The sequence below is a fragment of the Lolium perenne genome, chromosome 4 (assembly GCF_019359855.2).
Source record: "Lolium perenne isolate Kyuss_39 chromosome 4, Kyuss_2.0, whole genome shotgun sequence".
Taxonomy (NCBI): Eukaryota; Viridiplantae; Streptophyta; class Magnoliopsida; order Poales; family Poaceae; genus Lolium; species Lolium perenne.
In genome coordinates this window covers 167,421,966-167,436,914 of record NC_067247.2, presented here as the reverse complement: position 1 = coordinate 167,436,914, position 14,949 = coordinate 167,421,966, and the positions used below count along the sequence as shown (strand labels likewise).

Genomic DNA, 14,949 nt, shown 5'->3' with positions numbered 1-14,949 from the left:
TGCCTGCCCTCTACGCCGCCGGCCGCCGCCGCCGGTCACGCCTCTTGCGCCGCAAGCAAACGGTGCGACCGTGAGGATGCCGTCCCCGCGCCGACGCTCGCCGTCGGTGATTGAGCCCGGCCACCCGTCAAATAGGCCAGGGGAGGTGTACAGCGCTTCGCTAAGTACTCCGGCGATGGAGGTGGCAACCACAGAGATGCGACGCACACACCTCGCCATCCTCGTCTCTGACACCAAACCCAACATCAGCACCCGCTCCATCACCAAAGCGCTGCAGGAGCGGCTTGACCTGCCTTGGGACGACATCCACGTCTCTGCTTCCTTCCCCGACGATTTCATCGACAAGTTTGCGCAGCCATGGCAGCGGGACATGGCGCTTGAGGCTGGCACCGTGCTGCTGCGGTGGGGCTCGCTGGCGCTCACCACCTGGTCGCCAACTGCGCGTGGTCGACCGCACACCTGGCGGTTCTACTGCAGGCTCGCGCTGGAGAACATCCCCCTCAACGCCTGAGACGATGAGCCCACCGTCAAGGCGGTGCTCGGCGGCGCGTGCCAGCTCGACCGCGTCGAGCGTCGCTCGCTTCTCCGCGACAACACGGCGGCGATGTTCGTATGGGTTTGGTGCTTGGACCCTGACTTGATTCCAAAGGTGAAGCCGCACTCCATCCTCGACAGGCCGGCTGAGCGACGCCAAGACTTGCCCGAGGGTACGCCGGTGGAAGAAGGGAGGGACGGGCCGCTGTTCAGGATCTTCATTCACCTTGACAAGGTGATCGACTACACTCCCATTGATGAGAGCCGCCGCCGTCGGGGAGTGTTGTGGCCGCAAGTCTACCGCAAAGACTGGTTCTTCGGTGTGGAAGACGGCAAGCCAGGGCCTCGGACGAGGCCCACACGCGACAGGCTAGGCCCGTCAAGCCACAGCCATCGTCGCGACGATGACAGAGATGGCGACCGCGATGGCAGGCGTGGTGCTTCTCGCCGTGGCGAGCGGCGGGGAAGCGATGGAGGCGAGTTCAGCGACAGCTCGAGGTGGGACGCAGAGCGGCATCACCAGCGACAGGATCGGCATGACAGGAGGCCCAGCCGCTCCCCCGATCGGCGCCTGCGCGGCGACTCTGGATGCCATCGCTCCAGGAGTGCGGGGCCGGTCGAGCTGCGTGGGTCGGGAAGGACCCCCTCTTCGTCTCCGCCGCGTGCTGAGCCAGGCCAAGCGGCGGCGTTGCAGATTGAAGCTGTCCGGGCTCCATCCCCTCCGTGTCGTCACCGCAGGAGTAGGTCACGCACGGCGGAAGGTCCTGCGGCATGGGGTAGCACTCCTTCCCCACCCCCTGGTCCGTTGGCATGGGCTTGCCTCCCAAGCCCCAGGCCGCCGTCACCATTCGTCGAGGACAGCGCCGCAAGCGCGGAGAGGGTTTTGCAAGGAAGCTTCCCAAGCCTGGCAATCTCGCCTTCTTTGCCGCCACCATTCCTGCTCCTCCATCGCCGTTGATCCCATGGGAGGAGCTTAGGGAAGGCGCGGCACCCTTCTCGGCAGCACTGGGCTTCAAGGACTGCTGGTCCGCCAACATTGTCCAGGCCGACGGCCTCGAGCAGCCTTTCAGCCAATCCTCGTCGCCGCCACACCTGCGATCACCGCTGCATGGCACGCCGGAGCGCCTCAACACGGAGCAGTGGGCAGGCTTCTTCACCGAGCGTTTGGGGGACTTTGTGCCCTCCCAGATGGCCTCGGGTCAATGGCAGGCGTGCTGGGTTGACGAACCAGCCCCTGGGATAGGCCTTGGCTCTGATCTTCGGGCCCGTCCATCTAAGAGGGAGATCGTCTTTGGACCTGGGGCGATTGAGCATGATCTTGCTGCCCCTGATACGCATCAGCTGTGGAGTGCAGCCCCGCCGGAGAAGATTGTGCAAGAAATCGAGCCAAATTCACCAGGATGGCAACTTCAGGACATTTTTGCCACACCTCCAGCAAGGGCAGCACCCAGGACCTCATCCTCGTCCTCTGAAGGCATCGATGATGATCTGCTGCGGGAGGTCACGCTCAAGTCAAACGCGCTCCGTGCGCTCCGAGACGCCAAGCTGTGTGGGCCGGGCCTGATGGAAGAACTGACTGAAGGTGTCGCGAAGCTAAATGTCGACCCAAAGACATCTCTCATGAGCAAATTCCTGGGCCTCCTCTCCCCATCCTTGTTGGGCTTCCCAACCAACAGCAGGCCCAAAAAGAAGTGTGTCACACCGAAGAACATTCTTTGCATGGACACTGCTGTCCGTAGAAGCGAACGGTCGTCGACCAAGTCCTCTACGATGCTCGCCTCGCGACGGGCACAGGCTTCTGCTTGTAAGCAGCTGGGTTTGATTCAGCGTGAGGAGGAGTTCAACGACGACATTCAGACTCAGTACCTGCACGCGTTCAAGTACCCCTTGACCCAAGGGAACATTCAGGGGCTGGCGGCTCTTGCTGAGGTGGCAACAAGGCCTGCCTTTGTTCTTCCCGACCAGGACATGCACGAGATGCTGAGGGAGACACCTACGGCTGTGTAGGCGCTCTTCATGATGTCGAACAAGTTTCCATGTATCGTACAACTTATCCGCTAGCTGCGTCGTCTTTGGTTGTCCTTGCCTTTACCGGTAGTTTGCTTGGGCGGGCCGTGGCGACAACTCGTCATGTGTCTGTAGTTTGGCTGATCTGGGGCAACGCCCATACCTGTAGCCGGCGCGCGCTCCATCAGCTTGTGTGTGTTGTTCTTCCAAACGGATGTGTGTGTCTACACCGGCTGCGCCGGCTTGTAATCTGCTCTTGTCGTAACAGTCCCTATGTTAGCACAACTAAAATTGCTTAGCTGGAACGTGAGGGGGCTTAATGATCGCGCAAGGCGTACAGTAGTAAGGAATCTTGTGTCCACAGCCAGATGCTCCATCTTATGTGTGCAGGAGTCTAAACTTGGTGCTTTAACAAGCGAGGTTGCAACTGATATTGTCGGGCAAACGCTCAAAGGCGTTGTTGAGCTCCCTGCTTCTGGAACTAGAGGGGGCGTACTGCTTTTCTGGTGTTTGGACAGATTCCATGTAACCAATGTCGACATTCGTGAATTCTCAATCACGGCCTTGTTCACGGACCGCCACTCTGGCCATGTCTGGAATCTCACAACATTCTATGGTCCATCGGATGATGCTCGGAAATTAGCCTTCCTTAATGAGTTGGTGGCCATCCACGCTCAAATCGTCAGGGCTTGGGTAATTATTGGAGACTTCAATCTCATCCTGCACGATGCAGACAAGAACAAGCCAAGGGTGAATAGAAGATGGATGCGGAAATTCAAAGCCGCAGTGGATGCAAGTTATCTGCGAGAGATCAAGATGGTCGGGAGGCGTTTCACATGGAGCAACGAACAAGATGACCCAACTTTAGTGCGCTTGGATAGAGCATTCTGCAACTCCGAGTGGGACGACATGCATCCAGCCGCTAAGCTGCTCCCGCAGGCATTCTCCATGTCTGACCACTGTCCTCTCCTCTTGGTGCAAGACTTTGTCGTCAAGACCCCTCCCAGATTCCGTTTCGAAAGTTTCTGGCCACTGATGCAAGGTTACAGAGAAGTTGTGCAACAATCATGGAATGAACAATGCCCCCTCACTAACAGCTTCGCTGTGCTGGACCACAAACTCAAAAGGCTGGCAAAATGCCTGAAAAGCTGGGCCAGGAACTACATTGGAGATATTAGGAAACAAATGTTGGTGGGACAGGAGATTATTCTTCGGCTTGATGCGGCGCAAGAAGATCGGCATTTATCGGTGCCTGAGAGAGAGCTGCGTTCATGCCTCAAGGCGAGGCAAGTAGGGCTGGCAGTTATTAATTGCATCAAAGCCAGGCAAAGGGCGAGAATTAAATGGCTTAGGCTTGGCGACGCCAACACTAAGTACTTCCACTCAAGGGCAGCCCATAGAAAGCAGAAAAACAGAATCCAATCTCTGGCTACAGAAGACAGGATCGCCACTTCTCCTGTCGAAATGGAGGAGGTCGTTTTCGAGCACATGAGCAATATTGTTGGAACGACTTTGCCTTGCACACAGAGGTTCAACTGGTCCCAACTTGGGCTCCCAGTTCCCGACCTATCTGAGCTAGACGCTCCTTTTTCACTTGAAGAGCTTAAAAATGCGGTTTTTGATACGCCTTCTGACAAGGCACCTGGGCCGGACGGGTTTTCCGCGGGATTCTTCAAAACCTCCTGGAATGTGGTGAAGGACGATCTTCTTCGAGCTCTAAATAAGTTCTATGACCTCAATGATCCTTCCTTCACCTGCCTCAACACCGCCTTCTATGTCCTGCTTCCTAAGAACGAGGCGCCCAACATGATGTCACATTATAGGCCTATAAGCTTGATTCATGTCTTTGCCAAGCTGGTCTCCAAGATTCTCTCTGCCAGGCTGCAGCCACGCATGAACGAACTGATCTCCCCATGTCAGAGTGCTTTTATCAGCGGTAGAAGTATTCAGGACAACTTCCTATACGTCCAGAATCTTGCCAAACATTATCATCAGGCCAAGACGCCCGCCTTGCTCCTCAAGTTAGATATTGCTAAAGCCTTTGACACGGTGTCCTGGACATACATTCTGGACATGCTCCAGGCAAGAGGATTCCCTGTAAGATGGAGGAACTGGATAGCACTGCTCCTCAGAACGGCTTCTTCCAGGGTTCTCATCAACGGAGCCCCGGGCCGCACAATTGAGCACCATAGAGGCCTTAGACAAGGCGATTCCCTTTCACCTTTCTTGTTTGACCTAGCCATGGAGCCACTACATCGCTTACTCGATCTGGCTTCCGATTCAGGAATCCTATCTAAGCTTAGAGGAACGAAATGCACCTTCAGGGCCTCTCTCTATGCGGACGACGTCGCGCTTTTCATCAACCCTACTATACAAGATATTCAGGGGTTGCGTGATATACTTTCTGGGTTCGGCTGTGCTACTGGGCTGCTCACCAACTTGGCAAAGAGCTCTATAACCCCTATCAGCTGCGCTGGTATCGACACGGATGCTCTCGCACAATCCATTGGCATTCCGGTGAAACACTTTCCCTGCATGTACTTGGGCATGCCTCTCTCGGTCTGGAAGCTAGCTAAGGCAGACTGGCAAGCCCTTCTGGACAAAGTTGACAAGTACCTGGCCACATGGAAAGCAAGAATGATGAGCAAAGCCGGAAGACTGGAGATGCTAAACTCTGTTCTTTCCTCCCTGCCGGTCTACTTAATGACGAGTAACGATATGCCAGCTTGGGTTCGAAAGGAGTTCGATCGCCGACGAAGGGCCTGGTTGTGGGCTGGAGACACAACGTGCAGCGGTGGGAAATGTCGCGTAAGCTGGAAACAGGTTTGCAGGCCAAAGGATCTGGGAGGATTGGGGGTACACTGTATCAAGGCATTCGGCTCGGCGCTGAGGTTGAGATGGATGTGGCAGAAGTGGAAAAATTCGAACAAACCCTGGGCGCACATGAAGATACCCGCTTCCAATAAGGACAGAGCGTTGTTCGTAGCAGCAACACAAACCACCTTGGGTGATGGATCTAAGGCCTTATTCTGGTCTGATAGATGGCTGATGGGTCAAATACCAGCTGAGGTTGCTCCTGCAGTTTACAAAATTTCAACTAGGAAAAACAGGACGGTTAAGGAGGCTTTGGAAAATGAGACATGGCTGCTAGACTTGCGCCACAATCTGGACGTACAACACTTGCCTCAACTTTTCAGCCTAGCTCTGTTGATCGAGTCAATTCACCTATCCATTGAGCCAGATGACATCACTTGGCGGTTTGGATCTAAGCCTACCTACTCTGCGAGATCAGCATACAGACTGCATTTCTTAGGAGCTGTCCAAACGGACTTCAAGAAGCAAATTTGGAAAGGATGGGCGCCGGCCCGGTGCAAATTCTTTGTTTGGACGGTCATGCTGGACCGGATCCTAACGGCCGACAAACTACTCCAAAGAGGATGGGAAAACGACTACTTCTACCCCTTGTGCCGGAGGAATCTAGAAACTGCTTCTCACCTTTTCACTGAGTGCCCATTCTCCATCAAAGTCTGGACACACATGGCAGCGACCCTGGGGCTGGACGCCATAAAACCCATTAACTGGATGGGCAAAGAGCTATCTATACAACAATGGTACAGGGTCATGGTGGGCGCGCAACCCAAGTCTCAGCGGAAGACCATTTTTCCTGTCTCAAACCTCATCTGCTGGGAAATTTGGAAAGAGCGTAACAGGCGTATTTTCGAGAAGAAAGAGTTGTCCTTTGACGAGTTCGTACGCCGCCTAAAGGATGAAGCAGCCACATGGAAGATGGCGGGTGCGCCTATTCCTCTAGTCGTTCAGTATGGCGGGGCACTCTTCGATCCGGGTTAACTCAATGTATTTGTTTGTTTTGTGAGGGTCACACTTTGTGACTTTCCCTTCCTGTACCTGTTTCCCTCTATTGAAATGAAATAGCAGCTCACCTGTTGTCATTCAAAAAAAAAAAAAGTCAACCTACGAAGGGGTATCTCCTAGCCGTCTAAATAGAACAAAGTTTAGAGAGGGGAGACACCGGAGCAATAGCCTTTCAGATTAAACTAGCTCACCAATCCTTCCAACATATCCCAACATTTCTCAAACTTGAAACCACCGGTAAGAGTGTGTGTCATGCAGGAAAGTACTAAAGGGTGGAGGTTGGAAATAGCGGTCAGGAGGCAACAAGGCGAATAACTTGGTGTTCCCACCCAAGTGTATACAACACCCAGTCAAGCATGCACAACGGTTATCTAATTTGCTAAAGTACTACTTATAGCTATCCATACAGGCGTGGCAATTGCCATTTCTATTCCATATATGATGTTTAATAAGGTAATCATATGTAAAGTTCGTGTTTTTTCATAATTGCTACAACTCCAAGATCAAAGAAGAGCTGCATGTGGTGTTTATGTTCCAAATATTTAGAAAAGGGAGGAATGTAATGAGTGTTAGAAAAAGGTAACTGAAGGGTAAGGGCGAAGATATAAGGCAAAGGCAATGATATAAGGAGGTTCCACAGGTTATACATAAGTAGCTTGCCCAAAGATTTCGTTGTTTTCTATATTAACTGTTAACTTTTCTTCTTTTTTGAGAGACATTTGGAACTTTGGTTAAGTATGTACTGTATGCTTCAGATTAAGCTAGACTATTACTAGCAGATGGATTTACATGTCTTGGCGCCAAGATTATGTACAGCTTTACCGTTGGCTAGGAAGGAAGATAAAGTTCCTGCTAGTTTTTACCTGCCTGTAAAAAATTTCAGCTGACAGTGGTTTCAAGTTTAAATGTACCCATGTACTATCTACTAACTGAATTTGCAATACTGGCTTAGTCCAATTTGATTGATTTAAAGACTAATATTTAACATGTCACGGCAACGTTCTTTTTATTTTATTTAATCTTGTACCAATGAAATCATCTGAACAACATGGTCTAATTTACATAGATTATGAGAGTATATTACACAAAGTTCTAGCTTGCAACTACATCTTGAAGGAACGTAGTAACTGTTGTTGTTACATACTTCTCATGTATGGTACTCATATGCATTTGGCAAGCTAAAACATCCTTGCATATTTGCCCATCCACCATTATTCTCGGGTCCATGAGCTACTTGAAATCATATTTCTTTGGTAATGATAGGAATGGCTTGAAGGACAACACAAGCCCAAGTAGTTCAACTAAATTCAGTATCACAAATATGATTTGATCCCCTGCAAATGAAATATATATTAGGTTAGTTTTTTATTTGCACATATCACATACATATACCAACTGCATGCATATTTCACACCTTAGGGACATAGATGCACCATAACACAAATTATCAACAAACTTACATTGAAAGGAATAATCAACTTATAAATCAATTACGTACCTGGAAAGAACGTAGCATTTTGGCGCTTTTGGGCCCATGAGAACCTACATTAGAAAAATGCCAAATAATATTTGTTAGTGATGGCTAAATGCATAAGCAGTGTGATAAAATATCAATTCATGGTATGATACCGATATGCATAGTGACAAAAACTATGGCTTTAAACATTTTGTTCTCTAACATGCAATAAAATGTGTGACATTGTGTATTACAAGTAGAAACACCAAGGAAAGTACAACAACACAACCGAAAGAAAAAAAGGAACATCCTTAAATAAATAAAAAAATGGACAGTAAAAATAGAAAAAACTTTCGAGACAAAAAATGAGATAAAGGCACCACTCGGCACTACAACCACATTTTCAATGGTTGGCTTTAGCATCCTCGTATCAAGTTATTAAATACCCATGTTTTTCAATATGTTAGAAAAACTTGTGTACCAAATATGGTAAGAACTTATCCTCTACAAATTCTCCAATCGATACCCGATAGGCTTCACAATTATAAAAAGTATAAATTATGAAATTGATTTGTTAAAGATTGAATGGTTCACATGGGTACTCACAGAACACCTGCTCCTACTGGAGCAATAGTCTTGAAGAGGGACTGTCCAGTCGCGGATAATCCATTTGCAGCACCTCTTTGATTTTGTGACTGTTGTTTCAAGTAAACTAAATTAGCTTGCTTTATAAGTATGGATAGAAAATTTTAATAAATTCACTGGATACTTGCCACTGCATTATTTTGTAGAATAGCATTCCCCGTTAAGATAGTCATCTGATCAAATTGTGTAAACAAAACGTAAGAGAAGTTGCTATGATTATATAGAACTCAGAAAATGACTTCCATTTTGGTTTTGTTTTCATGTTTTGTTCTGGAGTTTGAAGCAAATAGTAAAGGATCAATATAGATGTGGTATTTTAGTACATATAGAATCATAATTGAGAAAGAACATATCACACAACCAAATAAAATCGGGCATAATGCAACTGCTCAAAAAAAACAAAAAATATAAGGTTGGAACGTAGTTTAATTAAACTCCTAGGACTATGATATCTTGTGGGATCTTCACATTTCATATAATTCCGTTGGTCAAGATCCATTGGGCATAATGGTTTTTTTTCTTGTAAAGTATTTTGCAATTTGGAATGGGGAGATGACGTGTTGTCACTTACAGCAAGAGCACCCTTTGCAATGGCTGCAAAATATATAGCTAGCCCAAGTTTAGTCCCTGATAGGTTTGTCATGAACGGGTAGCAAGCCAGAATTGGTATGGATAGAGCCTGAAATAGACACACAAAAGTATTACAAATAGATACTAATAATGAAAATTTGATTTTTTTTAGATGGTTCGGTTACTCACGGATGCAATACGCAATGAATTGACAGATCCCAATAAATTATGAACATGTCGAAAAATGAATAGTTGATACACAAGAAGACCGGCACCTGAAATTGATATAAGTTAATGCAAAAAACGACCCCATGAAGTGACACATGCACATATCCAAAAAATAAAATGTTCTACAAAAATGTGAAGTTGTTATTATTATATCATATAAAACCCTATGCAAAAGTGTTGAATACATCCCATGCAATCTTGAGAATGGGGTATGTGTATTATATTATGGTTCAACTCTACTCCATAAATTAAAAGGATCATAATAATTTTCAAGGAACCACGAGAGTCACTAATAGTGTTATATATACCTGAAACCGCGAGAACTTGGCCAACGTCTTTAGATGAAAATCCTAGCCCACCATACTTTTTGTCACTTACTGTCCACAATGAAAATATCTGATACAAAAAGGGGTAACAAAATATTCATTTGGATGCAAATATAATTTCAACATACTTTGTATTATATTTATTCATTTCTATGTTGAAAGAGGAACACATACAAAAATGTAATAGTTACCTCACTGTATGCAGTATCATGCAGGGTGAAAACACAATATGCTGCTATAGAAGACATCAATGGCCGATTCTTATATAGACTCTTCTCAGGATGTGGAGCTTCTCTACGAGGTGCCAGTCTTGTATCACCAACCATTTCTACTTCCACTTCTAAGTTTTTATGCATATGCAGTGTCTCCTGGTAACCAATATGAAGACATAATTTGGTATCTTTTCAGTCACTTGTTAAAACTTAGTTCTCGGTAATAATATTTCAAGAAAAAGAGTCTAGGTTCAACCCCAAACCATTGTGCATGTTGACCTAACAATTTGGATGTTCACCTTAAACTATGAATCAGGTTGTTTCGAACGCTAGACTATTGGGTTCATTACTTTAACTCTAGTCCAGTCCTAGGTGGTCTCGACATAGCATGGAATGATACATAGCCACCAACTAGCACAACCTTTTCACATGAAGAACTTATTGTTCTCTCTGAATATTTTTAATTATTTTACATCATGTTGATGACATGTGAAGGTCTTGACATGTAAGTGCTGCCAATTGTCAGAGAGTGTCGATTAAGTTATCTCAAACCTATATTGGATATGATCTTCGTGGAAAATTAAACTTATTCAACTTTCAAGGTTATACCGTTTTCGATGTTCAATGCTCAATAGGGCGATTTAAGTTTAGGGGTTAAACAATAAAAAAATGTATTTTTCTATGTCTATATAAGAAAGCAAATCGTTTAGATAGCAGTGGCTATAAGCTATACAACTTCTATAACTTATGAATTTATTCTTCTCATATGATTTATATTCCTTTGTACTTTTTATAAACATAAATAACAGGCTTGAGAGTGTAGGAAACCAATTCATATGTATTAACTAAATTTCCTCTTGGCCCCTCCTATTAAGCTTAAACTTTGTAACTTTCAAATTTTACTTGAGTGAATTGCAACTTTATCATGAGTAGTTAATGGGATTAACATATAGCTCTAATGTTCTTGTCTAAGATCTAGATGGCAATAATGATAACTATGTAACAGTCAATAGTGGCAAACCTGAACTTACAGAAGCATAATAGACATGTCTCCAAAGTTAAGGGAGCAAAAGGATAAATTATCCTTTTAATTATATCAATATATTACTGAAGGAAAATCATAGGCTTAGTATCAGTGTGAAATATTACATACCGGTAGCCATATGCAACTTATTAGAGCAGCGAGCGCAACCAATGAAATACAAAGGCATGGCAAGAAATATGGAAACCTGAAAAACATAATTTAATAGGTTAATATCATGAAGTTAACTCAATGAGTTTCAGTACAAAGAGTATGCGGCAAGTTTACCTCCCAAAAATTGAATTCTCGGAAAATAGTTTTGGGTAATGCTTTGCAGGCTGACAAGAAAAATAGGAAACAAATTGTTAATTAGTATTTTTTTATATTTGAAATGGATATTTCTGAACAAACCTGTGCAAGGTAGCCTCCAATGGATGGACCGATTACAAGACCTATGCCCCAGGCACTGCTTAGCTATATTCAATTAATGAGGTCAGCTTGAGTACGATATAGGAGTAGTAAATGAACATACTGATAAATAGTAATGTCAGTGTGACAAATTATATACACTTACAACTGATAATCCCAGCGCATGATGTTCAGGTCGACAAACTTCGACACAGTAGGCCTGCAAAAGTCAGGAACCAATATGCCCATATTTTATTCCGTCAACGAAATTACTAGTTACTACAACATAATTAATGCTTTACTATGAATACTACTACTTGAATACCTTCATTGGGGCAAGCATGCCATTTAGAGAACCAAGAAGTAATCTTGTGGTAAGCGCCATCCAATAATTCACACTTAGTCCAAACAGAGTGTTAAGGATGACCCTAAAACAGGATTATTAAGATTACAATGTTGCCACGGAAAAGTGAGTATACTTTAAGACAACAAGAAAATTTGCTCACACTGTGAAGAGGGAAAATGCAATGATAGGTTTTCTGCCCACTCGATCTGCCACCACACCCCAAAACAGGGACCCAGCAAATCTACCGGCCATGTATGATGCCCCTGTACATACACATATACATCAGCATGCCCTATTTAAACCTTGGTGAGTGTATTTTCCTAAATAAAAAACTCCTTGAATTATATTAATTGGAGTTTAATGCATTTCACTAACTTAAGGAGTCACAACTTTCTTACCAAGAAGACCAGCATACACTCCAATGTCTTGTTCGTTTTTCGCCACATGCATATCTTGTATCTGTTGTCAAGAACGGTCAAACTGAGTTTGCATATGGAGCATATGAAGTTAGCAATGTTTCACAAAAAAAGACAGCGAGCTAGCAGTGCAATAATCTAAGCTGCCCACTCATCTTTCGCGGCCTAGCCTCCGCAGGGCTATCTAACTTTTTGTCTAAGAAAAGCTACCAGAGGTCCTAGTTAGTCACATTCTTTGTTTCATCAGGAAAGAATGATCCCCATGAAGTATCCTGGAGCGCGTACTGAGAGTGATCTGATCGATGACCATTATGATCAAAAAAATTATCTATAATAATTTTATTGCTCCATTCATTTTAATAAACACCATCTCATCCTTTTCCAAAATAAAGGCGTTGTTACTTTGATTGATCTGTAATACTCAATTTTGACCATAATTTTTGGTGTAAAATATATGATAAAATTTTACACAAAACTACCAAATCTATTCTCATGTTTATATTTGTAAACTATTATCCATGGAAGATTTAATGGTACAACTTCTATCCAACCATCCTATTTTTATTAAAAAAGGTCAAACATGTATATATAATGAGGGCTAACGCCTCTTGTTGAAGACTGGTGACATGAGTTTCATGGGAAAGATCAAAGAGAGTTTTTTTTTGTTTACAAGTAGCTCACCAAACCCGCTCCGTAGGATCAAAGAGAATTTAGTATTTCAACTTTTGCGACTACCATGAAACTATACATGAGTCTATGTATGTAATCTTGGTGGTGCATGTTTGTTTGAATTTTCAGTATAGCTTGTTTTAATATGGGGGTACACTAATGTCATGTGAAGTAACAGGTTCCACGTTCCAAATTGCGAGAACTCATCTAATGGTATTGCTTCGTCGGAAGAAGATATGGTAATGAAATAAGGTGAGTTGCATACCATGAAATACAAGAAGGGGAACAGCGACGATATTGGTAAAGCTGCAACGAAAATTATTGTCAGAAACATAGTTAGCCAGCCTATCAGAAAAATGTAAATATCATTATTTAATTCATCCCTCCGAAACATGCTTAGTTATATAATAATATGAACTTCATAATTCGGATCCTAGCTACAAATTTATGATTACCTTTTTGTATATATTGTTGGTGGTTTATGATCTACAAGCATATTTTCGTGTCTTGTAGTGCTAGGGGTTAGCGATCGAGGTAGCTACATGTGCGTAGTAACATTTGCAGTTATATAAATATTGCAGGCCTTGACCTAATATGATATCCTTCCAAAATAAGCGACTTGTATTTCAGTGGGTTGATACATCCATATCTATAAAAAAATTGGGTCACTTATTTTCAAAGGTAATACTAGTACCTAGTAGCTAATAAATGCATGAAACTAATCGAAGAATCCACATATTTCTGGTGCATACCAGCAGATGCATATAAGGCAGAGATAGATATATGGCTGTATTTTCTTCCGTGCTAGCTAGATTGTGCAGCATGTGTATATTCTTTACTCAACCTGGGTTTATTAGCTAGCAATACATTTTATATCGTCCACCCCCACCAAGTGATGTCTACTTAAAATCATTACGGCCTAAAAGGCACTTAAAAAATTAAATACTCTATCTGTTAAGAAAGGGATGTTGTAGATTTGGCTAAATTTGGATATTTCTAGAAAGACTTTGATTTTAGATGGAGGGAATATCATAGATGATTAATTAGGATGAAATCTTTTTCTTATGAGAAACAACAAGTACAACTTAGACGCACCCGTGACATTAGGCCTCCTACAAAAAAATATAAGCTCGCTAAAATAATACTCTCTCCGTCCGAACATGATATCTCAGATTTATCTAAATTTAGATATATCTATACACTAAAAAAAATGTCCGAATGCATCCAAACTTAGATAAATCTACAATATCTTTTTCGGGGTGGAGGAAATATAATACCTTAGTGATACACACAACTGATGAACGTTTCCTCACACACACACAAAAAATCTACCTCAATGAGACGCACATGACATAAGATGAGTGAATAAACGCTTACTTATACTTGTGCTTTATAACACATAAACCACATATGAATAGAGTAACTGTGTATCCTTGTTTTGAGCAATTTAAATATGCTATGCTACATCTTCCAAAGGAATAACCCAAACGGACATGCATGAGAAAAGAAGTTTCGAAGTTTCTGGAAGGGTAAATCTAGACTAACTTTTTTCTACAGTAGATAAGGTAAAAAGTGAAATTCACTCTTAAAAGTAAAAAAAAAAAACGTATCCCATTCTAGTTCTTAGACGGTTCATAAACCACACCCCCGCATCAAGCATACCAAACATAAACGGTCCAGGGAAGTGTATACACGATCGAGTAGTGCTTCTGTCATTGATAGTGCACTGGTGGATGGTGGTGGTGTGCGCATATACGTACCGGAGGCAAGGCTGGTGACTCCGACGAAGACGAACTCCTTGTAAGGGATCCCCGTGCTGTTCTCTACCTTGCGTTCCATGGCGCAGCCGGGGCAACCCTCGTAGTACACCGGCGCCGCCTCCTCTGGCGGCGGTGGAGTCGCATTCGCCTCATCGTTGTCTGGGAACGTCCGGCTCCTGGTAGTGCTGTCCATTTGGTTCCTGACTAGTTAATCAAGCACTAAGCTAGTAGCTAGCTGGCTCACACAAATCTAGCTACATCACGTTTCTGATGTTATATAGCTAGTGAGAAGGCCATTCATGCAATGCAATGCGTCTCTGTCGCCGTGGGCAGCAAAAAGCTTGCCGCTTTAGTGAGATGGGAATGGGATATGCTCTCACCGGGCTGTCGATTTCGGGCTGACACATGAATATACTGAAGTTGAACGATCTCTGACTTACATGATGGAAGGAAAAGACGACACACGTACTTTCAAGAA

The 14,949-nt window shown here is 44.2% G+C and overlaps 1 protein-coding gene across 1 annotated transcript; it reads right to left on the bottom strand.

Annotated features, from left to right (window-relative positions):
- Positions 1-7,403: 7,403 nt before the first annotated feature.
- On the bottom strand, positions 7,404-14,709 carry LOC127294781 (probable peptide/nitrate transporter At3g43790). Its single transcript, XM_051324673.2, has 17 exons — positions 14,472-14,709; positions 12,977-13,017; positions 12,025-12,085; positions 11,787-11,889; positions 11,606-11,708; positions 11,447-11,500; positions 11,284-11,346; positions 11,161-11,210; positions 11,005-11,080; positions 9,831-10,007; positions 9,622-9,709; positions 9,275-9,360; positions 9,087-9,194; positions 8,644-8,688; positions 8,477-8,565; positions 7,913-7,956; positions 7,404-7,748 (listed from the first exon to the last, which is right to left on the bottom strand). Exons 1-17 carry the CDS (start codon positions 14,662-14,664, stop codon positions 7,645-7,647), a joined length of 1,485 nt encoding a protein of 494 aa, XP_051180633.1. The 5' UTR covers positions 14,665-14,709; the 3' UTR covers positions 7,404-7,644.
- Between the last annotated feature and the right edge of the window lie 240 nt (positions 14,710-14,949).